The sequence below is a fragment of the Heterodontus francisci genome, chromosome 14 (assembly GCF_036365525.1).
Source record: "Heterodontus francisci isolate sHetFra1 chromosome 14, sHetFra1.hap1, whole genome shotgun sequence".
Classification (NCBI taxonomy): domain Eukaryota; kingdom Metazoa; phylum Chordata; class Chondrichthyes; order Heterodontiformes; family Heterodontidae; genus Heterodontus; species Heterodontus francisci.
Window position 1 is genome coordinate 59387771 of NC_090384.1, and position 27617 is coordinate 59415387.

The 27617-nt window shown below is 45.2% G+C and overlaps 1 protein-coding gene across 1 annotated transcript in view; it reads right to left on the reverse strand.

Moving 5' to 3' along the window:
- LOC137377309 (protein inscuteable homolog) overlaps window positions 1-27617 on the reverse strand; it is a 358743-nt gene that overhangs the window by 69932 nt on the left and 261194 nt on the right. Inside the window, exon 6 of the mRNA XM_068046873.1 lies at window positions 11744-11915. Coding sequence (XP_067902974.1) covers window positions 11744-11915 — 172 coding nt within the window. The remainder of the gene's footprint in view (window positions 1-11743; window positions 11916-27617) is intronic.

Here is a 27617-nt window from a genome sequence, read left to right on the forward strand (position 1 = left end):
AACCTGTCTGAATTGATTTCTTTGCCTTACAATTGGAGCAGTGAACAAGGATTCACTGAGGGGAAGCTAATAACACAGTGTTTTTAAAATTAAACCCTGTTACAGTTAAACCAAGCAAAGGCTGAGAGGGAACCCCCAGACTCCTTCACACCTGGTTGTAACAATAGCCATCTCAAAATCTGCATCCCACTGGGAGATGTGTGTTTTTACATAGGAAGCTGTCAGGTGGAAAAGTATTTATCTGACTAGTTCAATTGTCAAGCCTATGCACCTTAACGTGAGTCAACCTTTCACCAGCCCTCTTCAATAGACATTCTTATAATTGAAATTATCTTTCAAACTGGGTTTATACCAAGCCATATGTTTCTTTCAAATCAGCGAAGAAACCAAACATATGTTCAGAATATAGTTGCGTGATGGTGTGAATGTTAACTTGCTCCAAAGCACCTGGACAAATGAGTCAATAACCTCCATCCCTCTCTTCCCCTTCCTACCTTCTTTTTTTCTTCTTTGGCCTCCTTATCTCGAGAGACAATAGGTAAGCGCCTGGAGGTGGTCAGTGGTGTGTGGAGCAGCGCCTGGAGTGGCTATAAAGGCCAATTCTAGAGTGACAGGCTCTTCCACAGGTGCTGCAGAAAAATTTGTTTGTCGGGGCTGTTACACAGTTGGCTCTCCCCTTGTGCTTTTGTCTTTTTTCCTGCCAACTGCTAAGTCTCTTCGACTCGCCATACTTTATTCCCGCCTTTATGGCTGCCCGCCAGCTCTAAACAATCTGAATCTTACAAAGCTGCCCACTTCCAAAACAGTCCCATAAAGAATCATACAAATGGGACACTCCACATGGGCATGTCGCAGAGTCGGATAGTACATGGAGTTCAAGATTTGAATCAACAACCTTCCACTTAGCAGGTTCACATCAGCCAGGGCACTTGTGAGGATTAAGCGATTTTCTCCTAAGACAAAGGCCTTGAAATTCCTTGATGTCCATAGCACTGTTATAGTACCATTCACATGCAGGGTACGTTCATTTGCATATAAAGTGGCAATAGTGTTGTAAAGGTACTGGGAGCAGTGTAGGCCCCAGGTATTTTCAGTGCAGAAATGTTGCAGCCTCTGTAAGTACTGCATTCTTCATAAGAGCATTTGGGACAGAAAGGGGAGGCTGCAGAGATTCTTACCTTGATCCCTTGGCATTTATCCACTGAGGGCATCTCCCACCTTCACCTGCAGTTGTCTTGCTGGAACCATAAGGAGTAACAGGCCAGCTGTGCACACAGGTCACCATAACAGGGCAACAAGTCGCCAAAAGGCTATGAATTTTTCTCGACTTACAAGCTCTCCTGGAAGAGGTGAAAGACCAGAAGGGCAGACTCCTAGGTGTACCAGGCAGCAAACCATCCAGGAGTGCCAGCCTTCCCACTGGCAGGAGATTAGAGCAAGCACTCAATGGCAACTCCATAACACAAGTACTGCACAGCCATGTAAAAGTCCAATGGCTTGACCAAGACAGGCCTACCCTGAGCACTGTCACATTCTTGACCCTTATAAAGTAACACACACACACTACTCACCCTTCACTCTCCACCCTTCTTGGGGGTACCTATAACTGCCTATCCAGAACTATAGTCACACTCCCCTAATCTTTATTACATAACCCCAGTACACTCCATCCTCTCAAGCATACTGAAACCACTTCCCTCTGACCTCATAACACCTACCAATAACTCCTGACACATTTTTAAACTGCACGTCACAGGAGAGCTGGTAAGTGATTGGTGGGTATTTCTTTCTTCCATTTGAGCAGCGGGAGCGGTGAGAGCGCGAGCCAGGGGGCAGCCGGGAAGGTAAGTTGAGCTATAAAGTCCTTACCTCGTGATTCGGCGGACGCAGACAAGGGGACTGCTGGGTAAGTGAACTTATATATTCGGGCAGTGGCTAAACCCGAAACACTACACGTGTAGTGTCTCCCACCCATCCTCCTCCTCTAACCAAAAAAAAAGGACTCTTGTGTGGAGGGTTTGGTAAGGTAAGGTTTTCCTTTATTTTATTTTTTTTAAATCTCTTTTGTCAATTTAGAGCGGAGGGGTTGGAAGCTAGGGCAGCTGCATGCTCCTCTTGCAGGATGTGGGAGGTAAGGGTCACCACTTGTGTCCCTGCTGACTTCACCTGTTAGGGGCGGCACAGTGGCGCAGTGGTTAGCACCGCAGCCTCACAGCTCCAGGGACCCGGGTTCGATTCTGGGTACTGCCTGTGTGGAGTTTGCAAGTTCTCCCTGTGTCTGCGTGGGTTTTCTCCGGGTGCTCCGGTTTCCTCCCACAAGCCAAAAGACTTGCAGGTTGGTAGGTAAATTGGCCATTATAAATTGTCACTAGAATAGGTAGGTGGTAGGGAAATACAGGGGCAGGTGGGGATGTTTGGTAGGAATATGGGATTAGTGTAGGATTAGTATAAATGGGTGGTTGATGGTCGGCACAGACTCGGTGGGCCGAAGGGCCTGTTTCAGTGCTGTATCTCTAATCTAATCTAATCTAAGTGCACCCAACTCCAGCTCCTCACAGACCGCATTAGGGAACTGGAGCTGGAGCTGGATGAACTTCGGATCATTCAGGAGGCTGAGGGGGTGATAGAGAGCAGTTATAGGGAAGTAGTGACACCTAAGTTACAGGATAAAGGTAGCTGGGTGACCGTCAGGGGAGGGAAAGGGAATAGGCGCACAGTGCAGGGATCCCCTGTGGCCGTTCCCCTCAATAATAAGTATACCGTTTTAGATACAGTTGGGGGGGAATGACCTACCAGGGGAAAGCCACAGCAGCCAGGTCTCTGGCACTGAGCCTGGCTCTGTGGCTCAGAAGGGAAGAGGGGAGAATAGGAGAGCGATAGTGATAGGAGATTCAATGGTTAGAGGAACAGACAGGAGATTCTGTGGTCGCGAACGAGACTCCCGGATGGTATGTTGCCTCCCAGGTGCCAGGGTCAGGGATGTCTCGGATCGAGTCTACAGGATTCTTAAGGGGGAGGGGGAGCAGCCAGAAGTCGTGGTAGACATCGGTACCAATAACATAGCTAGGAAAAGGGATGCGGACCTGAAAAGTGAATATAGGGAGTTCGGTTGGAAGCTAAGAGGCAGGACAAACAGAATAGTAATCTCAGGATTGATACCGGTGCCACGTGCTAGTGAGGCTAGAAACCGAGAGCGAGTGCAGCTGAACACGTGGCTACAGAGCTGGTGGAGGAGGGAGGGCTTCAGATATGTGGATCATTGGGATACCTTCTGGGGAGGGTGGGATCTGTACAAGAAGGATGGGTTGCATCTGAACTGGAGGGGCACCAATATCCTGGGCGGGAGGTTTGCTAGAGCTCTTCGGGAGGGTTTAAACTAGTTTGGCAGGGGGATGGGAACCGGGGCTACGGATCAGTGGATGGGGTAGCTGTTGAACAGGCAGATACAGAGTGCAGAGAGTCTGTGAGGAAGGTTAGACAGTTGACAGGGCATAGTTGCAGCCAGTATGATGGGTTGAAGTGTGTCTATTTTAATGCAAGAAGTGTCAGGAATAAGGGTGATGAACTTAGAGCATGGATCAGTACTTGGAGCTACGATGTTGTGGCCATTACGGAGACTTGGATATCACAGGGGCAGGAATGGATGTTGGATGTTCCGGGGTTTAGATGTTTCAAAAGGAATAGGGAGGGAGGTAAAAGATGTGGGGGAGTGGCATTGCTAATCAGGGATAGTATCACAGCTGCAGAAAGGGAGGTTGTCGAGGAGGGTTTGTCTACTGAGTCAGTATGGGTGGAAGTCAGAAACAGGAAAGGAGCAGTCACTTTATTGGGAGTTTTCTATAGACCCCCCAATAGCAACAGAGACACGGAGGAACAGATTGGGAGGCAGATTTTGGAAAGGTGCAGAAGTAACAGGGTTGTTGTCATGGGTGACTTCAACTTCCCTAATATTGATTGGAACCTCCTTAGTGCAAATAGTTTGGATGGAGCAGATTTTGTCAGGTGTGTCCAGGAAGGTTTCCTGACTCAATATGTAGATAGGCCGACTAGAGGGGAGGATATGTTGGATTTGGTGCTTGGCAACGAACCAGGCCAGGTGGCAGATTTCTCGGTGGGAGAGCATTTCGGTGATAGTGATCACAACTCCCTAACCTTTACTATAGTCATGGAGAGGGATAGGAGCAGACGGGATGGGAAAATATTTAATTGGGGGAGGAGGAATTACAATGCTATTAGGCAGGAACTGGGGAGCTTAAATTGGGAACAGATGCTCTCAGGGAAATGCATGACAGAAATGTGGAGGTTGTTTAGGGAGCACTTGCTGCGACTGCTGGATAGGTTTGTCCCGATGAGGCAAGGAAGGGATGGTAGGGTGAAGGAACCTTGGATGACAAGAGATGTGGAACAGCTAGTCAAGAGGAAGAAGGAAGCTTACTTAAGGTTGAGGAAGCAAGAATCAGACAGGGCTCTAGAGGGTTACAAGGTAGCCAGGAAGGAACTGAAGAATGGACTTAGGAGAGCTAGAAGGGGACATGAAAAAGTCTTGGCGGGTAGGATTAAGGAAATTCCCAAGGCGTTCTACACTTATGTGAGGAAACAGAGGATGGCCAGAGTGAGGGTAGGGCCGATCAGGGATAGTGGAGGGAACTTGTGCCTGGAATCGGAAGAGGTAGGGGAGGTCCTTAATGAATACTTTGCTTCAGTATTCACTAGTGAGAGGGACCTTGTCGTTTGTGAGGACAACGTGAAACAGGCTGATATGCTCGAACAGGTTGATGTTAAGAAGGAGGATGTGCTGGAAATTTTGAAAGACATGAGGATAGATAAGTCCCCGGGGCCAGACGGGATATACCCAAGGTTATTACGGGAAGCGAGGGAAGAGATTGCCGCGCCTTTGGCGATGATCTTTGCGTCCTCACTGTCCACTAGAGTAGTACCAGATGATTGGAGGGTGGCAAATGTTATTCCCTTGTTCAAGAAAGGGAATAGGGATAACCCTGGGAATTACAGACCAGTCAGTCTTACATCGGTGGTGGGCAAATTATTGGAGAGGATTCTGAGAGACAGGATTTATGATTATTTGGAAAAGCATAGTTTGATTAGAGATAGTCAGCATGGCTTTGTGAGGGGCAGGTCATGCTTCACAAGCCTTATTGAATTCTTTGAGGATGTGACAAAACACATTGATGAAGGAAGAGCAGTGGATGTGGTGTATATGGATTTTAGCAAGGCGTTTGATAAGGTTACCCATGGTAGTCTCATTCAGAAAGTAAAGAGGCATGGGATACAGGGAAATTTGGCTGTCTGGATACAGAATTGGCTGGCCCATAGAAGACAGAGGGTGGTAGTAGATGGAAAGTATTCAGCCTGGAGCTCGGTGACCAGTGGTGTACCGCAGGGATCTGTTCTGGGACCTCTGCTTTTTGTGATTTTTATAAATGACTTGGATGAGGAAGTGGAAGGCTGGGTTAGTAAGTTTGCTGATGACACAAAGGTTGCTGGAGTTGTGGATAGTGTGGAGGGCTGTTGTAGGTTGCAACGGGACATTGACAGGATGCAGAGCTGGGCTGAGAAGTGGCAGATGGAGTTCAACCTGGAAAAGTGTGAAGTGATTCATTTTGGAAGGTCCAATTTGAATGCAGAATACAAGCTTAAAGACAGGATTCTTGGCAGTGTGGGGGAACAGAGGGATCTTGGGGTCCACGTCCATAGATCCTTCAAAGTTGCCACCTAAGTTGATAGGGTTGTTAAGAAGGCGTATGGGGTGTTGGCTTTCATTAAAAGTGGGATTGAGTTTAAGAGCCACGAGGTTATGCTGCAGCTCTATAAAGCCCTGGTTAGACCACACTTGGAATATTGTGTTCAGTTCTGGTCGCCTCATTATAGGAAGGATGTGGAAGCTTTAGAGAGGGTGCAGAGGAGATTTACCAGGATGCTGCCCAGACTGGAGGGCATGTATTATGAAGAAAGGTTGAGGGAGCTAGGGCTTTTCTCATTGGAGCGAAGAAGGATGAGAGGTGACTTGATAGAGGGGTACAAGATGATGAGAGGCATAGATAGAGTGGATAGCCAGAGACTTTTTCCCAGGGCGGAAAGGGCTATCACCAGGGGGCATAATTTTAAGGTGATTGGAGGAAGGTTTCGGGGAGATGTCAGAGGTAGGTTCTTTACACAGAGAGTGGTGGGTGCGTGGAATGCACTGCCAGCGGTGGTAGTAGAAGCAGATACATTAGGGACATTTAAGCGACTCTTGGATAGGTACATGGATGATAGTAGAATGAAGGGTATGTAGGTAGTTTGATCTTAGAGTAGGTTAAAGGGTCGGCACAACATCGTGGGCCGAAGGGCCTGTACTGTGCTGTACTGTTCTATGTTCTAAGTTTAACCCCCATTTACTTATCATATTGCAGAGATGTTGACATATAATGCAGACTCCTAATCCCGCCCACCCCCATAAGATGACCTCGGACATGCTGGGCATGTGTGGCCTTATCACTACAGGTGGAGGATTGCTAATGCCTAGGTATACCTCAACATGTACAATACCACCATGTCAGCCCATAGCGTAACTACACACACACTCAACTGCTCAGGCCTCTTGTCCATTGCACCTTCAGAGTAAAGAGGTCGTTATAGATCCTTCTCACCTTCTGCCATCCTTCCCTGGAGATGGCCTTCATCCACAGGAATCATCCATGACAGAAGAGGACTCTGTGGACCCAGTTTCAGCAATGGAGCAGGTAATTGAAGTTCTGGAGGAGGATAAGGACAGCAGGGCATGGTGCAGAGCCAGCATACTGATTCCACCCAGTTGACCTCATTCTCAACTCCAACATCCACCCCGCTGCCCCTCATTGCTCATGCCACATGCTCATGCACCCAGAACTCATGGTCCCTCTGTTAAATTCCAGAAAGCGTGTTGTGAAGGGATGATACTGGAGCCTATCTTTACTCAGTTTCATATTTATTGTACAGAGTAAAAGGATTAAAAACATGTAGTTCCTCATTCAAACCCTTCACCAGTCTCAGAGTCTCCTTAAAGTGCTCAAGTAAGACCCCAGATAACACCCTTCACCTGCATATAATTAAACAATTGATACACCCTCAACCCCCAAAAAATGTGATAAACATGCCAAGTGTTTCAAATAGAAAACACGTTTTTTGATTCAAAATAACTCCTGACAAAGCAGCCCCCCGCCGACATCGTCAGAGCGCTCCCAGTTTCACGCACGCGCAGAACAGATGTTTGCTGCCAGTATGGTGCTGCACATGCACAGCCTACGTCAGCAATCGGCTTGCCGCACCAACACAATTAATTCACGCATGCAGACGACTTAGTCATTCGTTGTTCGTCACTCCCAGCACACAGTTCCCTCCCGCTACTGGTCCTGCTACTCGTCCCTGCTCCCTCCCGCTACTGGTCCCCACTCCTTTCCACTACTGATCCCCGCTCCCTTCCACTACTGGTCCCCGCTCCCTCCTGCTACTGGTCCCCACTCCTTCCCACTACTGATCCCCGCTCCCTTCCACTACTGGTCCCCGTTCCCTCCTTCTGCTGGTCCCGCTCCTTCCCACAATCACAGCCTTTTTTCCCCGCATGGAGGAAGAGAGAGAGTGGCAAGATAGGGAAACTGGGAGCGGGAGAGCGAGCGGCCGAGGGGGAAGAAGGGCGAGGCCACAGATTCTGTTGTAATGCACACACAATCCCGCACATGCAGCTATCCTGGAGCTCAGGTCTAAGCACAAAGCTTACTGAAGTGATGCTGGATCAAGTTGTTGATTTGGCTCTTATTACAACACAGAAGCAGCTCTCTGCTGGTGTTCGTGCTGAACTCGAGCTCCCAGGATTTATCTGTTCCAACTTCCAAAGCATTAGAAATCTCTTTTTAAAATGCTCACTGGTTTAAAATTCAGGTTTGTGTCCTGAAATAATCATCAATAAAATTAATTAAACAAACCATTGCAGGGAAGAGGAGTGGGGACCAGAAGTGGCCATTTTAGTTTCATTTGTTTTCATTTTTGTGATATATTGAGCAGCGTCATCTTTGCTACTGGCAGCTGCCAAAACATCACAGACAGTGATGTTAAAGTGCACGAGGCTGCATTTGCTCATGTGCAAGTACTGTGGCACCTAGTGGTTGCATTGTTAGCAAAAACAGCCTTTTTGATTACTACACATTTTGCACCTCCCTTGTACCTTGTTGTTCATAGACATTAAAGTAATATTTGAAAGGAAGCATTCGACAGGAGTGTGTATTTATACTCAGATGATGATTATTGTCACACTCTTGTTGGAAGGATTTATCATGACCTCTTTGGGATGAAGGTGAAATGGAAAAGGGGATTGAAAGGTTGAGTGTGTGGTTATGCGCTGCCATGGTGCGATTTGTACATACTCAGCAGTCGTGTGCTAAGATTGGTACTGATTACTGGCACATATGTAGGAAAGCATGTGGATAAACAACTGTACAATCTGACTTCAGGTGGCTCTTGCAGCAGCTCAGGATGATCCCTCTGAACGTTTATCCTATTCAGACCTGCAGCTCCCTTTCCTCGGGCAATACAGGCTCCTCGTCAGGGAAGTTGAACTCATGGCTTTCCTTCAGTGCAAAATTATGCAGACTGAACCAAGCAGTGATGAGCCTTGTCAATTTTGGGGGCATGTACTGCAGTCCTTTGCTAGATCTGTCCAGACATTGAAATCTTCTCTTCTAACTCTATGGCTCTCTCGCTGCATTGGCCTGGTTGAATGTATCCTATGCCTGCAGTCTCTGTTTCCTCTGAGGAGCTTCCTGGATATAGTGGTCCTCATGGAAGAGGTTAGCAAGTGTTGAGTGGTTCAGAATGAAAGCAGCATAGAATCACAGAATTGTTACAGCACTGAAGGAAGCCATTCAGCCCATCATGTCTGCACCAGCTCTCCGAATGAGCAATTCATCTCGTACCATTCCCCTGCCTTCTCCCCGTAACCCTGCACATTCTTCCTTTTCAGATAATTATCCGATTCTCTTCTGAATGTCTCGATTGAACCTGCCTCTACCACACTCTCAGGCAGTATATTACAGACCTTAACCACTCGCTATGTGAAAACGTTTTCCTCATGTCGCTTTTGCTTCTTTTGCCAATTACTTTAAATCTGTACATGGAGCTGCCAGCATACCTGGTATTCTAACGAAGGATCTTCTGGTTGGCATCACATACGATCTGAACTTTTAGTGAATGGAATTTCTTTCTGGTCACCAATGTCAGTAGATATTCATTTGCACTGTCTGTGCAGCGAGTGTGTCATTTATAACATGTTGCATCATAAGGAATTCAGCAATGCACTAGAACTCCCTGGTTCTCTACCTCTGCTACCAAAGCACTCTCCAAAGTGGATGAACTCTGAAACTTTATCGAACAAGACATCCATGACATGTTGAATGGTTGTTGTAACCACTTCCTCACTGATGCTGCACAGATCCCCTGTGGCACTTTAAAGTATCTGGTGCCAAAAATATCAGTGCAGTGATCACTGTTGTGGTGACAGATCGAGCTGTTCTGGCAGTGAGCCTGGCTGAAGATCTTCGCAAAGGAGATTGAAGTGATGTGCAATGACAGCCTTGTACAATCACAACTTTTCAAAACAGAGATCCTCTGAGAGGCTCCTGAAGGGCCAGTGCTGCTTATAGGCACGGTGTTGAGAGTAATACCTGGAGGGGTGGTGTCTTCTGCCGTGTTTCTTTATCGTTCCTTGCACCAAGCACGGCTGTAATTCCTGCTTCTCCATAATGATGGTGTTAAGAAGTATGTCTTGGAGCAGAGGTTCCCAAACTGAGCAAGGTTATCAGGTAGATGCTAGCTGTAACTCACTAACAGTTAATTCCTGCAATACAAATTTTCTCTGTTGATGATACTGTAGCCCTCAACTCTCTCGGGCTGATTCCTGACTCTGCTCTGTCGGAAGTTTAGGCAGCCCCTGAAATCAATTGCCGCTTATAGGTATTTTCAATACTCTCATCAGTTTAAGCATGTTTTGTTGAGTTAAAAAAAGTTGTTTGTTATCTGTACTGTACATCGGGGCACGGTAAATCTCTTTTTCAAAGTGCTCATGCCCTAGGGACCCTACTATCATAGAGAAATAAATAAATAGCAGCAATTGGTGCCACCCACCCCATCCCCAAATCCGCTTCAGAAATTTATTAAAAGGTTCCGATTTCTGCAGCTCCTTAGACTGTCCTTTTATTTGATCCATGCGTCTTTGAATCTCTGTGATGTTTGGATGAAATAGATAATAGTTCTCCTTATGTTTCACTGTCATAGTGGTCAGGAAATTCCTCCAATCTGCTCACACTTCACTGGTGGCACTTCATGAGAAGAGCAGTGGAAACCTGATTCACTTCCACAGCACTTGTGACAAAGTAGCACCAGTAAAAAAAGAGCAAATTCAAGGAATTACTCGGCCACTAGTGAGTTGTAATGATATGATTCAACTTCATACCAAATCCCAAGTGTGTAAGGGAGCAGAATTAAAACAGCTAAAATGACAAAACTGATGAAGTATTCTGGGGTATCAGCTATATCTAAATTAATGTTAATTTTGAAAAAATATTGTTAGAAAGCTAAGGGGGCATGCATCTGATTTGAATCGCAGCCAGAATAGCCTTGGTTTAACTTCTCATCCGAAAGACAGAACCTCCAACAGAATAACACTCCCTCAGTTACTGTACTAGAGTGTCAACTTTGATTTCTGTGCTTGAGTCCTGGAGTGGGACTTAAACCTAGAACCTTGTGACTTAGAACACAAGAAGCACAAGAAATAGGAGCAAGAATAGACCATATGGCCCACTGAGCCTGCTCTGCCATTCAAAACGATCGTGGCTGATTTTAGGATTCAACTCCACTTTGCCGCCCACTCAACAAGAAGAGAGAGGACTACCAACTAAGCCACAGCTGACACTCTAAGTGGCACCCAGTCACCATTTATGGATATTCTACACAATAACTGCTCACTAGTACATTCTGGAATACTGTCAGCAAACTTGAGAAGATATTTATATTTATACTATCACCAAGTCGCAGTTAAATGCTGTAAATGGTGCTCTAAATCACTGGTGCAAGTTGCATTATTTAGAGCAGGTGACAGCCTGTGAACACAATACCAAACTCCCACCTAAGGAATTTTCAAGATGGTAAACAGACACTTATGAGGTGAAATAGTAAGATTCATTAAAACACCTTCTACAGTTACATTAATGCTCAAAAATTTGTTATTTTTAAATATCTTCACATATTGCAGAAACAGAATTCACAAGAGGGCTATATTCCTCACTTAGTGCCCCACACAGCATGTGATATAGTCAATGTAAAGTGTCACCATTTTTGCTCAATTAGCATAATTATTTTGATACTAAGATATTTAGCCTATTGTCATGCTTACTAATCAGAGACAATCTGAAATACATTAAACATGATCATTAAGGATTATGGCAAAAAACCAAATAAAAGCCAAGATCCAGTGGATGCTTTGTGACGAATGCATTTTTGACATTGAGAAAGCACCATTCCTAGGTCCTCGATATTATTCAAGAAATGTGGAAAAAAACAGGTGGCCTCTCAGGGGCAAATTTTTTGTCACTTAAGCTTTATTGAAAACAAAAATACACAAATGAAATCCCTTACCCACTGCGGAAAAGCTTGGAGTTAAACTTTCTCTTGTCATCTTACCTTCTCATTGATCAAGCTGTGCCCGAGAGATACTCACTAATAAGTGCTGTTACTATGTCCTCCATGTTTTCTAAGAAGCTGCTGAGATGCTGTGTGAAGGTGAGGTGTGGAGATGTAATCTGTGACACCACTGCTGCAGCTTCTGCACGTGTGGCTTCAGAGTTTGTTTCATTGGTCAGGAGATCAGCCAAGCACAGCACACCATCTACCTAAAAGAGGAACATAATTGAAAAAATGTAACAAGTAAAATATTAAACCATAATCAGTATTCCTATTTTCATCAGTCACAGAGGAGAATAGTAAGTTGTTGTTCAAACCCACACAAAGTTCTTACTAACTGAAGGAATATAGTCAAGCACAACTGGAACAAAGAAATACTCAGAATGCTGCACAATACTGGGCACCTTGACTTTCACCTCTGGACATTGCCTCGGATCTAAACTGGAATGATGGGGTAAGAACCTATTTCACATAAACAGTCCGAAAGGCCCACAGCGAAATTACAATGGGCACTTTTGATCCAGTATCTGCCTGTAAGCATCTAGGTTAAAAAAGTGCCCACAATTCAGAAATATTTGGTACTAAATCATCAGACTCACTCAGAAAATGCACAAAGATAGAAAGGAACAGATGAACCGGAGAAGGTTCTTTTAAGCCCTCAAGCCTGTTCCTCTATTCTAACAGAACATGGCTGATCTGTACCCCAATCCCCTTACCTGCCTTTGCTTCATATCTTTTGATACCCTTATCAATAAATAATATATTAACTTCAATCTTGAAAATGTCAATTGACCCATCAACTACAGCCTTCTGGAGAAGAGAGTGCCAGATTTCCACTACACATTGTGTGGAAAAGTGCTGTCTGATTTGCTCCTAGCTCTAATTTTACGATCCTGCTTGAAAAAGAGAAAATGCTGCAAATTCTCAGAGTTGATGGGTGAGTTTTGGCAGACAAGGGGAGGTGTGTTTGAGTACATGCGGGCCGTTACATCCCCTAAAGGTGTCATTGGTTCAGGATCCCAACATCATTCCGCCCGCTTCCAGGCTTTGTCTGGGCAGGTTCATTGGAAAGCAGAGAACCCCTTGTGCAGCTATTGGGTAAATCATTTAAATATTCAAATAGGTAATTAAATACTGTTTTAACCAAGGATTCTTGCTTTAACAGCAAGCGTGTCTATTTCTGGAACTGTCAGCAACTCACCAGGGTCACCAAAGCAAGTGCATAGCGGGGAGTGCTTCTTCAGTGAAACTGACAGGTTGGGAAGCCTATGATCAGTGAAACTGAAGAGCTCCAGCCATAGCCAGGTAAGAGACTGCTGCTCACAGCACTCCTTCTCAGAGAGTGCTCTCTGTACTTGACAGGTGATTGCCAACTTCTTGGAAGTGACTTCACCTGTCTCGCACTTCACTTACCTTCAGCTGCATTTCCCAGCTGCTAGCCATCACCACCATATGGAAGCAGCTTATGTAGCTACATCTTGTACCTTTGGTGAGGAACAAGAGAAACCACATCAGCAGCAGGAGCAACAGCAACACCAGCAGCAGCAGCTGCCTTCTCCTCAGCCACAGTGGGGAGGGGATGGTCACAGAGATCTAACTCCAATGAGGTGTTAACCCCAATAAAGGATTGACAGATAGATAATCAGCTGTCTCAACATTTCTGAGTGCTAGCGCCTCAGGTTTCTATGGCAAGTTGTTGCTGATCTCTGCAGCTTCCTGAACAAAACCTCTCCCAGTGGACCAGGTGAGTATGCATTACCAGCAGCCATCAAGGTGACTGTCACTACAGGGCCACTAGAGGGTATCTACCTCTCCCCTGCAAGGAGAGAAAGCAGAGAGGTATAAGTATTCGGAATGGCTTGGGTAGTTAGATGGGAAGGACAACATTTGTGAGGCATGGATTCAAGAAGACAATAAGGTGAGTGTGAGTGTTGACTGTTCACGTGGGGATATGAGGTACCTGGAGAGAGACGAATGTGCGAAGCTGCATGGTGCATTGTTCTGAGGGGTGCTGGGCAGGAGAATGCTGTGAAAGTCAGAGTGTGGGGCTTGGCACCTGAAAGTGATATGCCACTGTCAGGCAAACCCTCCACCTACCAAGACTGAGGCACACATTATTTCCCCACATGATCATTAAAACTTAAAATTGCAAGACCCTGACTGGAAGTACATTTGTATAGTACTAGCAGTGTCAGAACAATGGGGACCCAGTCATTGCTTCCCCAGTACACAGAGGAAGTGGTCAGACCAGTTTTAGTCACATGACTAACTAGCTGTTGCAGAGAATTTGATCTTCCAATAAAGGATTTGAACTGAGACAAAGCCGTGTGCTCATGGAGTGGAGATCTCTCCTGGAACTGAAGCAAGAAACATCTCCTCTCCTGTTTGCTCTCATCTCGCTCTCACCAGCTTCGGAAACCATTGAAGAGACGTAAACTCAAAGAGAGAAAAATCTCCTACGTGAACAGGCTTTAAGCAGAATACTGGCCCTAACGAAACACAAGACCATATCGTCATTCAAGAACTACAGCGAGCTCGAAAAACAGTAACAAGTTATTGCCTCAAACTATTCTACTTATCTTTTCTTCTGCTCTTTTCTGTCCCTATTTGTATGTCTCTATCGCATGTGCATGCTAGCATGGGTGTGTCATATATCCATAGGCATTAACTGTATTAAACCACAGAAAGCCTGTTTGTGCTCATTTCTTTGCCTTATAATTGGAAAGTTGTGAACAAGGATTCACAAAGGGGGAGCTCAAAACACAGTGTGTTTAAAATTGAACCCTGTTACAATAAGACCAGGTAAAGACAGCAAAAGACCTGTCGACACATTTCTCACCTGGTCATAACAGAAATTGGGTGCTAGCGTCCAGACTATTACCCACAGATGAATGAGTGAAATTTGAAGTGGGAAGACAAATTGTTCCCAATCAAAAAGAGCAAAATATAAATACAGGTTTTCTTGTGGTTGTGTGTGATTGTATACTAACATGTCTTCAACTGAAGCAAGTAGCTCTCCAAGCCAGGGTGAAGTAACTTGGGATAAGTTAAAAGCACTGTCTATGGAGGAGTTGAGAAAAATGGCTGAGCAGTGTGAGATCACTGTACATGACAAGGCTAGGAAGTCTGAACTCCTAAGGCTAGTGGCCAACCATTTTTCCCTTGAATCTAACAAAGCAGAAGCAGTGTTAGAAGCAGACCCAGAGAGGGTACTGCTAGCAAAATTACAATTGGAACAAAGGAAATTTGAATTAGAGGAAAAAGAGAGAGAGAGGCAGGAGAGGGAGAAAGAAAGAGCCTTCCGAAAGGAAAATGAAAAGAATGAAAAGCAGGAGAGAGAGAAAGAAAGAATATTCCAGAAGGAATGCGAAGAGAGTTACGGCGGCTTGAGTTAACTAGGTGACGACAGAGTAACCCTAGTGGAAGCATGGCCATTATGGAGGATCACAATTCAGGACTGGGTACAAGATTGCTAAAACTCGCCCAACTAATTCCAAAATTCAATGAGGAAGATATGGAAACATTTTTCGTGTCCTTCGAGAAACTGGCAAGGCAACTCAAATGGCCAGCTGAGACCTGGTCTGTTTTACTGCAAAGCAAACTAACTGGAAAAGGCCATGAGGTTTATTCCTTTCTGCCAGATGAGAGTTCTCAAACTATGAATTGACCAAAAATGCTATCCTCGGGGCATATGAATTAGTACCTGAAACTGACCGCCAAAAGCTTAGAACCCTCAAAAAGCAAGCCAATCAAATTTATCTGGAGTTTGAAAGAAGCTGGCTTTTGATCAGTGGCTGAGGGCTTTAAAAATACAGCTCAGCTATGAGACTCTCAGAGAAGTAATCATGTTAGAGGAATTTAAATACTCTCTCCCATTCTCAATAAAAACCCATGTAGAGGAGCAGCGGGTTCAGGGAGTTCGGCAAGCGGCCATTCTGGTTGATCAGTTTGCTTTAATTTATAAGTCGGTTTGCCAGGGGAGAACCTTTCCTGATCACCCCCACAAATCTGAAAAGGACAAAGGGTGGGAAGGTGATCTCCACCCAGGCAGTCCTGGAAGAGAAAGGAAAGCAGGAGACACAGGGGGTCCTCCTCCAGCCAAAAAGGAAGGTGCTGTGAGCAAGAGTGAGACCTGGAGACCTGTGTGCTTCCATTGTAATAAGGCAAGGCATTTAAAAGCTGACTGCTGGAAACTAAAAGGGAAACCGGTAGGGTTAATCAGGGCACACCCGCTGAGTGATGATGGGGGCCTGATGGAAAACATAGAACAAGCTGTGGCTTTAACTGCAGTAAGAGTGCAACCCAGGAAGCTTACTATGACCAGTGCAGGAAAAGTTAATAGGATTCCTAAAGGTTATCAGGATTTTGTATTTGAAGGGAAAGTAACCCCATATTCCTCGAGTGAGGCAAGCAAGCCCATAGTAATTCTCAGGGACACAGGGGTCATCAGGTCCATTTTACTGGGGAAAGGCCTGGCCTTTCCCCCCAGAGAGTTCAGTGAACACCAAAATGATGGTGAATGGTATTGGAGGGTAGTGTATTCCTGTACCTGTACATCGGGGGCACCTGGAGTGCGACCTAGTCTCGGGACCGGTGACTGTAGGGATTGTCCCTAGTTTGCCTGTGGATGGGGCTGACCTGCTCCTAGGTAATGATCTGACGGGGGTGAAGGTGCTAGACACCCCCCCACCCACCCCCGTAGTCAAAGAAAGACTGCAGCAGGTCAGTGAGGCAGGGCAGTGGCAGGAGAAGGTCTCCTGCAGCCTCCCTGAATGTGTAGTGGAACAGGTCATGATCAAACCAGCTCCCCCAGAGGAGACTGCATTGGCACTGCAGGCAAATGACCATGAGGTCTGCCTGGCTGAGACTTACTTTGCAAAGTTAGGAGACCCAGGGAATGAATTAAATGGATTTTCCCTACCTGAGGCTCAGTGAGCCGACCCAGTATTGCGAGAGTTAGCACAGGCTGCCCAGTCTGAAAGTGAAGCAGAGGGAGTCCCTGACTTCTACTATTTAAAGAATTAGGTACTGATGAGGAAATGGAATTCTCCTCACAGACCTGAGGGCAAGGAGTGGACAGTAGTTCACCAGATAGTGGTGCTACAGAGGTACCAGAGAGAAATATTAAGAAGGGCCCACGAGACTACAGTGGCTGTACATGCCGGTGTACGAAAGACCAAAACCTGCAGAAGGCAGCAGTTTAACTGGCCAAAACTCCACAAAGATATGGTGGAGTACTGCAGGAGTTGCCAATTGTGCCAGGTTGAGGGGAAACCCCAACCTACAGTGAAACCTGTACGCCTAAGTCCTGTACCAGTGTTAGAAGGACCCTCCAGCAGAGGGCTGGTGAACTGTAAGGGACCTCCGCCAAGAACAAAAGGGGACAGGCAGGCACATGGCTGGCAAATGTTTAGAAGGAGAAGGGGAAAAAGTGACCAAGATTGCAGGTTAAAGGAAGTCTGGGAAGAATCCCGGGTGAAAACCCTCACTGTCTGGTCAACCAACCCTGAAAAATCTGAAAAGTTAGACTCCACATCCTCCTATGTGAATGCAGACTCGAGAAGCACCCCACCAGGGTTGATGACTGCATTTACAGGAACATGCAAAGACAAAACGAGATCTCAAGGAGACACAGAAACTGTGAGGGTGATGCCTTACCTAGTCAAAGTGACACAGGAGAGTGCAGTGAAGTCTGCACAAATACCTGGAGGTAGGAGTGTCCCAGCGAACAAAGAGGAGAGTAGCAAAGACTCCTCCCCCACAGTCAGAAGAAAAGGGAACCACCCATCCCTTGAAGTCAAAAGTCTTTGCATGACTGGGAGGGTTCAGGATAGACCCACCCCTTTACTAACTCTCTTGAGAAAAAAAAATGGGGACATTAAAGTAGCCCTGGCACCCAGAACAGCCCATTTTTAATGAGCTTTAAGATTGGTGAATGAATGGAAATGAATGAGAGAAATGTATAGTTTTCTTTCTGTATCTTATATTTCTCAAATTCTGTAATGAAATGCACTGTTTTTCTTCAAATCGCGTTACATTCCCCTGGCTGTGGAGGTGTCAGGCAAACCCACCCCCACCTTCCAAGACTGAGGCACACATTATTTCCCCACATGATCATTAAAATTTAAAATTGCAAGACCCTGACTGGAAGGACATTTTTATAATACTAGCAGTGTTGGAACAATGGGAACCCAGTCGTTGCTTCCCCAATACACAGAAGAAGTGGTCAGACCAGTTTTAGTCACATGACTAATTGGCTGTTGCAGAGAATTTGAACTTCCAACAAAGGATTTGAACTGAGACAAAGCCGTGTGCTCATGGAGTGAAGATCTCTCCTGGAACTGAAGCAAGAAACGTCTCCTCTCCTGTCTGCCCTCATCTCGCTCTCACCAGCTTCGGAAACCATTGAAGACACATAAACTCAAGGAGAGGAAAATCTCCTACATGAACGAAGTTTAAGCAGAATACTGGCCCCAACGAAACGCAAAACCATATCGTCATTCAAGGATTACAGTGAGCTCGAAAAACAGTAACAAGATATTTCCTCAAACTGTTCTACTTATCTTTCCTTCTGCTCTTTTCTGTCCCTATTTGCATGTGTGTATCGTGTGTGCATGCTAGCATGGGCGCATCGTATATCCATAAGCATTAACCGTATTAGAGTTTAAGTTTAAGGTTTAATAAATTTCATCTTTCTTCTTTAAACCACAGAAAGCCTGTTTGTGCTCATTTCTTTGCCTTATAATTGGAAAGTTGTGAACAAGGATTCACAAAGGGGGAGCTCAAAACACAGTGTGTTTAAAATTAAACCCTGCTACAATAAGACCAGGTGAAGACAGCAAAAGACCTGTCGACACATTTCTTAGCTGGTTGTAACAACACTCACCTTTCCTGCCCTCCTGAGGTCCTGGATCCTCTTGGTGTACTGCCTCCAGTTTGGAGGGGCCACACTTCTGCTGCTGATTTCCTCGGGCACTTCCATCCATGCCCGCTTGATTTGAGAGGCTGGCCTCTTCCTCCCATCCTTGGCAAACATCAGCTCACTCCAGTCCCTCAGATCCTCCAAAGTAACAGTGAAAGACCCGAAGAGCAACATTCTCAGGTCTCCTCTCCATTCTTTTGATTGTTGCGGTTTCAAAATCCAAGTGCAATTGAGCCTTTCTGACCCATGCCCTTTAACTGGAAACCTTTTCTTTGACAGATCCAGCATGTCATCCAGCTCGCCCTCTCTGAGTGGTCAGGGAACTTGGATGCAGGATGCTAATGCTGTGGCTCATTTAAAGAGCCATGGCAAAATCCGTTGAAGATTCCAATGGGTATCCGACCTGCTAATGGCCCCACCATTTCAGCAAGGACCATATTTTAAAAAGTCCACCCTACATTTCAGGAAGATGGTCTTTCAACAGAGCCCATTTCTGATGAAAGGCCATGACTTGAAATGTTACATCTGTTTCTCTCTCCACAGATGCTACCAGACCTGCTGAGTATTTCCAGCAGTATTTCAATTTAAGATTATACTGCCTTCTTCAAGACTCCCCCACCAGAGGAAATTGTTTCTCTGTGTCTACTCTTTCAAATCCCTTAATCATTTTAAAGACCTTGATTAGATTAGCCCTCAACTTTCTGAAGTCAAGGAATATAAAGCAAGTTTATGCAACCTGTCTTCATAAATTAACCCTTTAAACACTAATATCATTCTAGTAAATCTACACTGTACCCTTGCAAGGCCAATTTATCTTCCCATGGTTTGGTGCACAAAACTGAACTTCTATAAAGATGGTGTTTGACGAAGGCTGTTTTTGTGAGAAAGGAAAAAAAAGTCACAATGGTACATCACAGCCTCTTGATATTGGTGTTGTCGAGTACCAACATGATCATCCTCATTTCTTGTCCAGCCTTTTTTTTATTCATTCAAGGGATGTGAGCATCACTGGCAAGGCTAGCATTTGTTGCTCATCCCTAATTGATGCTAAGAAGCTGGTAGTGAGCTTTGGTCTTAAAGCTGTTGTCGACATCTCAGACTTGCCTCGTTCTCCCATATAGGCCTATAGTCTCAGCCACTCCCTGCGTATTGTTTCTTTGGTAGAATCTATCACTTGCATTGCCTTCTATGACTTTTGGTGCTACTAACAGGTTTTAATTGTTGTGACCATTTCTCAGATATATCAATGGATTGTAGCTGTTGTGTTTTAATTTTGCAACCAGTATGTTGATTTCATAACTGATGTCCTTGTTCCATTATCATTGCAGTCAGCTTCTACCCAACATGCTCAGCAAGTAGAACAATTTGAAACTAAGAATCATTAGCAATATTAAAGTGCAACCTTAGATTGATTTGATTTTGAAGTTCTTGACTAAATACAATCACTCTGGACTGGAATTTTGCATTCGCAATGGCACCCCAACTTTGGGACCATTCCTAGGTACCGATCCTGCTGGAGGTCAGAGTCCGCCAAACATCAGAATTTTGTAGGAGGCGACCAATTAGTGAGTCACCTCCATAATACCGGTCTAATGAGGGATGGCAGGTCAATCAGGAGGCGGGAGTTATAAGTAGCAGGCCCAATTTAAAGGGAGCCCATCTGGATTCAAAGTCAAGCAGCCAGAGAGAATCAGCCCTGAGGGAACAGGCTATCAGAACAGTGATATGGCAGTCTGTAATAGTACAACTACTACAAGGCTCACCGACGCCTCATTGGAGCTCATGACAGAGGCGGAAGAAACATTTTATTTCCAGAGAGCAGCAGCAGTAGGCTTGCTAGGCAAGCAAAGGATTCCAATGGGTATCCGACCTGCTAATGGCCCCACCATTTCAGCAGGGACCATATTTTAAAAAGTCCACTTAAAAAGTGGCTGGAGGTCACCAGAGACGTTAGCGGGACTTGGGTCCGGTAGAGGACGTGCCTTCAACAATCTTATGCATTCTGGCAAGGTGAGTATGAGGCAAAGCCAAGCTGTCAGCCATGAGTATATTACAGGGGTCGCAAACCTCTGAGCAGCAGGGCCTCAATGCAGTCAGTGATTAGGTACACTGAGGAGATTGTTATCCATTACCAACCCTCACACAAGGGAAGTGAGGAAAGCAATGTAAGCTTGGGAGGATTTTTTTTTTTATCCTTTCATGGGATGTGGGCATTGCTGGCAAGACCAGCATTTGTTTCCCAGCCCTAATTGCCCTTGATAAGTGAGAGGCTTGCTAGGCCATTTCAGAGGGCAGTTAAGAGTCAACCACATTGCTGTAAATCTGGAGTCATATGTAGGCCAGACCAGGTAAGGACAGGAGAGATCCTTCCTTAAAAGGACATTAGTAAGCAGATGGGTTTTTATGACAATTGATGATAGTTTCATGGCACCATTACTGAGACGAGCTTTCAATTCAATAATGCAAATTGAATTCCTCTGTTAGGATTCAAAGAGAGAAAGAAGAAAGAACTTTCATTTGTATAGTGCCCATCATATCCTCAGGATGTCCCCAAACACTTCACAGACAATGAAGTACATTTATAATGTAGCCACTATTGTTTTGTAGACAAACATGGTAGCCAATTCGCACACAGAAAGGTCCCATAAACAGCTTTGAGAATATTGATTAGACTGGGGTTTAACGACTAGATAATCTGTTCTGGTCATCTTCATTTAGTGGGTGAATGTTGACCAGGGGATTGGGATTGGGATTCCTGCTTTTCTTTGAATATTGCCATGGATTTTTTTACATCCACCTGAACTGCCAGGAACAATGGTTTAACATCTTATCAGAAAGAAATAAACCTCCGACAGTGCAGGAGGCCCTCAGTACTGAACTGAAATGTCAGCCTATCTCATGTGCTTAAGTCTCTGGCATAGGGCTTGAACCCATAGCCTTCTGACTAAAAAGCAAGTGTGCTGGCAATATACACAATGGAGTATAAAACAAGGACATGCACAGTTACTTCAACAGCAATACAGCATAAAAATGACCCCCATTTTAGAAATATTTGAAAGTTACAATTTTACGGGGTCGGGATTCAGATTTAACATTTAAAAAACTGACAAGAAATGGCCAGCACACAACTGTCAAAAAGCTTTACAGCAATGAAATACCAGAGTTTATCAATTAGAAATAACTTTCCATGTTAAAAAGTACTTAAAAAACACACTTGTAAATTGTAATCCAGGTACTATGGCCGATAACTAAATTGTAGAATGACAGTAAGTGTAATTACAAGAGATATGCAAGGCCTATATCTTTTCACTAGAGGATTATATAAAATGAAACAATCTCATCTGAGCAAATTGCATCTCATGGCTGGAAGGCATATTAGAAAATATGTTTTTTCATAGCTGAGTCACAGTCCCAGGCAATATCACAATATCTTAATGAAGATATGGGAGCAAATTTCACAATCGATCATATGACTACCAATAAGCTTCACAGACAAAATTGACCGGCACCTTGTCTCTTTTTATGCCTACGGAATCTTTTGGATAGCAAAATAAGGCTCAATCACTTTGACAGAGAATACCTTAATTTAATGCAAGGTAATAGTCTGCAACAAGATCCAAAGCAATAATTCATTCAAGCATTTTCAATGGTGCCACAAATGCTTGAATGGTTCATTAGTATTATTCAAACAACAAGCTTGAATCACCCATTCCAGGATTTCCCATTTATAGTCTTTTCTATATGCAAAACATTTATTTTCAATAAAACATTATCCAACAGGCATGTTGTGCTCAGCAGTAATGTAGATGGAAAGATAACAAAAATGATAGTGTTATAGGAGCAATAGGTAAAGATTAGTGATTTGCCGTGGAAACATTTGCCAGAATTTATGGACAGCTGTGGGTAAAATCAAGACAATCCTGCTCCCTGAAAGCCAAGTAGGATTGAGTGGTAATTCACTCCACTCACTGCCTATGTTACATTAAAGTTACTCCACACTCAAATAGGCAGGGTTGCTTTTTGTCCCCCAACTCCAGTATTGCCCCACCACTGCTGTTCCAACCAACTCCCAACATTAGTCTCGATTCCCATTGGTCCCTTTCATTCAACTCTCTCTCATCCACCAATCTCCCAACTTCAATATTGGCTGCCCACTCAACTCCTGTCCGAAATCTCAACTCAAGCAGATTTTTCCCACATACTTTTGTTAAGAATAGCATGATTACTCTCTCGCATGATTATTAAAAATCTAGTTATGTGTGGCAAAAACACACTGATCACAGTAGATTGTAAAGATCACAGGATTTGCCACAGAGTGACATATCATGACAAATAATTGTAATAATAGAACAAAGAACAAAGAACAAAGAACAGTACAGCACAGGAACAGGCCATTCAGCCCTCCAAGCCTGCGCCGATCTTGATGCCTGCCGAAACTAAAACCTTCTGCACTTCCGGGGACCGGATCCCTCTATTCCCATCCTATTCATGTATTTGTCAAGATGCCTCTTAAACGTCTCTATGGTACCTGCTTCCACCACCTCCCCCGGCAGCAAGTTCCAGGCACTCACCACCCTCTGTGTAAAGAACTTGCCTCGCACATCCCCTCTAAACTTTTCCCCTCGCACCTTAAACCGATGTCCCCTAGTAACTGACTCTTCCACCCTGGGAAAAAGCTTCTGACTATCCACTCTGTCCATGCCGCTCATAACTGTAAACCTTTAGCATGTCACCCCTCCACCTCCGTCGTTCCAGTGAAAACAATCCGAGTTTATCCAACCTCTCCTCATAGCTAATGCCCTCCAGACCAGGCAACATCCTGGTAAACCTCTTCTGTACCCTCTCAAAAGCCTCCACGTCCTTCTGGTAGTGTGACGACCAGAATTGCACGCAATATTCTAAGTGTGGCCTAACTAAAGTTCTGTACAGCTACAGCATGACTTGCCAATTTTTATACTCTATGCCCTGACCGATGAAGGCAAGCATGCCGTATGCCTTCTTGACTACCTTATCCACTTGCGTTGCCACTTTCAGTGGCCTGTGGACCTGTACGCCCAGATCTCTCTGCCTGTCAATACTCCTAAGGGTTCTGCCATTTACTGTATACTTCCTACCTGCATTAGATCTTCCAAAATGCATTACCTCACATTTTTCCGGATTAAACTCCATCTGCCATTTCTCCGCCCAAGTCTCCAACCGATCTATATCCTGCTGTATCCTCTGACAATCCTCATCACTATCTGCAACTCCACCAACCTTTGTGTCGTCCGCAAACATACCAATCAGACCAGCTACATTTTCCTCCAAATCATTTATATATACGACAAACAGCAAAGATCCCAGCACTGATCCCTGTGGAACACCACTAGTCACCCCTCCATTCAGAAAAGCACCCTTTCACTGCTACCCTCTGTCTTCTATGACAGAGCCAGTTCTGTATCCATCTTGCCAGCTCACCTCTGATCCCGTGTGACTTAACCTTTTGTACCAGTCTGCCATGAGGGACCTTGTCAAAGGCTTTACTGAAGTCCATATAGAAAACATCCACTGCCCTTCCTTCATCAATCATCTTTGTCGCTTCCTCAAAAAACTCAATCAAATTAGTGAGACACGACCTACCCTTCACAAAACCATGCTGCCTCTCGCTAATAAGTTCGTTTGTTTCCAAATGGGAGTTAATCCTGTCCCAAAGAATCCTCTTTAATAATTTCTCTACCACTGACATAAGGCTTGCCGGCCTATAATTTCCTGGATTATCCTTGCTACCCTTCTTAAACAAAGGAACAACATTGGCATTCTCCAGTCCTCTGGGACCTCACCTGCAGCCAAAGAGGATGCAAAAATTTCTGTCAAGGCCCCAGCGATTTCTTCCCTTGCCTCCCTTAGTATTCTGGGGTAGATCCCATCAGGCCCTGGGGACTTATCTACCTTAATGCTTTGCAAGACACCCAACACCTCCTCCTTTTTGATAATGAGATGACTGAAACTATCTACACTCCCTTCCCTAGGCTCATCATCCACCAAGTCCTTCTCTTTGGTGAATACTGATGCAAAGTACTCATGGGGAGGTAGTCACACCTCAGGTAAAAGAAGTAGGTAGATGGGTTACCGTCAGGGGAAGGAGAGGGAACCAGCAGGCTGTGCAGGGATCCCCTGTGGCCGTTTCCCTCAACAACAGGTATACCGTTTTGGATACTGTTGCGGTGGACGACTTACCAGGGGTAAGCAATGGGGTACAGGTATCTGGCACAGAGTCTGTCCCTGTTGCTCAGAAGGGAAGGGGGAAGAGGAGCAGAGCATTAGTCATTGGGGACTCCATAGTTAGGGGAACAGATAGGAGGTTCTGTGGGAACGAGAGAGACTCACGGTTGGTGTGTTGCCTCCCAGGTGCCAGGGTTCGTGATGTCTCGGATCGTGTTTTTGGGATCCTTAAGGGGGAGGGGGAGCAGCCCCAAGTCGTGGCCCACATAGGCACCAACGACATAGGTAGGAAGAGAGATGGGGATTTAACACAGAAATTCAGGGAGCTAGGGTGGAAGCTTAGAGCGAGAACAAACAGAGTTGTTATCTCTGGGTTGTTGCCCGTGCCACGTGATAGCGAAGCGAGGAATAGGGAGAGAGAGGAGCTGAACACGTGGCTGCAGGGATGGTGCAGGAGGGAGGGTTTTGGTTTCCTGGATAATTGGGGCTCTTTCTGGGGTAGGTGGGACCTCTACAAACAGGATGGTCTTCACCTGAACCAGAGGGGTACCAATATCCTGGGGGGGAGATTTTCTAGTGCTCTTCGGGGGGGTTTAAACTAATTCAGCAGGGGAATGGGAACCTAAATTGTAGTGCCAGTGTACAGGATGTTGAGAGTAGTGAGGGCAGGGATAAGGTTACAAGGACGCAAGAGGGCACTGGCAAGCAAGAACCTGGTTTAAAGTGTGTCTACACCAACGCCAGGAGCGTCCGGAATAAGGTGGGTGAGCTTGCAGCATGGGTTGGTACCTGGGATCTCGATGTAGTGGCCATTTCGGAGACATGGGTAGAGCAGGGGCAGGAATGGATGTTGCAGGTTCCGGGATTTAGATGTTTCAGTAAGAACAGAGAAGATGGTAAAAGAGGGGTGGGTGTGGCATTGTTAATCAAGGAGAGTATTACAGCGACAGAAAGGACGTTTGAGGACTCGTCTACTGAGGTAGTATGGGCCGAGGTTAGAAACAGGAGAGGTGAGGTCACCCTGTTGGGAGTCTTTTATAGACCTCCGAATAGTTCCAGAGATGTAGAGGAAAGGATAGCGAAGATGATTCTCGACAGGGGCGAGAGTAACAGGGTAGTTGTTATGGGGGACTTTAACTTTCCAAATATTGACTGGAAATACTATAGTTCGAGTACTTTAGATGGGTCAGTTTTTGTCCAGTGTGTGCAGGAGGGTTTTCTGACACAGTATGTAGACAGGTCAACCAGGGGCGATGCCACATTGGATTTGGTACTGGGTAGTGAACCCGGCCAGGTGTTAGATTTAGATGTAGGTGAGCACTTTGGTGATAGTGATCACAATTCGGTTAGGTTTACCTTAGCGATGGGCAGGGACAGGTATATACCGCAGGGCAAAAATTATAGCTGGGGGAAAGGAAATTATGATGCGATGAGGCAAGATTTAGGATGCGTAGGATGGGGAAGGAAACTGCAGGGGATGGGAACAATCGAAATGTGGAGCTTATTCAAGGAGCAGCTACTGCGTGTCCTTGATAAGTATGTACCTGTGAGGCAGGGAGGAAGTTGTCGAGCGAGGGAGCCGTGGTTTACTAAAGAAGTTGAAGAGCTTGTCAAGAGGAAGAAGAAGGCTTATGTTAGGATGAGACGTGAAGGCTCAGTTAGGGCGCTTGAGAGTTACAAGCTAGCCAGGAAGGATCTAAAGGGAGAGCTAAGAAGAGCAAGGAGAGGACACGAGAAGTCATTGGCGGATAGGATCAGGGAAAACCCTAAGGCTTTCTATAGGTATATCAGGAATAAAAGAATGACTAGAGTTAGATTAGGGCCAATCAAGGATAGTAGTGGGAAGTTGTGTGTGGAATCAGAGGAGATAGGGGAAGCGTTAAATGAATATTTTGCGTCAGTATTTACAGTAGAGAAAGAAAATGTTGTCGAGGAGAATACTGAGATTCAGGCTACTCGGCTAGATGGGATTGAGGTTCACAAGGAGGAGGTGTTATCAATTTTGGAAAGTGTGAAAATAGATAAGTCCCCTGGGCCAGATGGGATTTATCCTAGGATTCTCTGGGAAGCTAGGGAGGAGATTGCAGAGCCTTTGTCTTTGATCTTTATGTCGTCATTGTCGACAGGAATAGTGCCGGAAGACTGGAGGATAGCAAATGTTGTCCCCTTGTTCAAGAAGGGGAGTAGAGACAGCCCTGGTAATTATAGACCTGTGAGCCTTACTTCGGTTGTGGGTAAAATGTTGGAAAAGGTTATAAGAGACAGGATTTATAATCATCTTGAAAAGAATAAGTTCATTAGCGATAGTCAGCACGGTTTTGTGACGGGTAGGTCGTGCCTCACAAACCTTATTGAGTTTTTCGAGAAGGTGACCAAACAGGTGGATGAGGGTAAAGCAGTGGATGTGGTGTATATGGATTTCAGTAAGGCGTTTGATAAGGTTCCCCATGGTAGGCTATTGCAGAAAATACGGAAGTATGGGGTTGAAGGTGATTTAGAGCTTTGGATCAGAAATTGGCTAGCTGAAAGAAGACAGAGGGTGGTGGTTGATGGAAAATGTTCATCCTGGAGTTTAGTCACTAGTGGTGTACCGCAAGGATCTTTTTTGGGGCCACTGCTGTTTGTCATTTGTATAAATGACCTGGAAGAGGGTGTAGAAGGGTGGGTTAGTAAGTTTGCGGATGACACGAAGGTCGGTGGAGTTGTGGATAGTGCCGAAGGATGTTGTAGGGTACAGAGGGAAATAGATAGGCTGCAGAGCTGGGCTGAGAGATGGCAAATGGAGTTT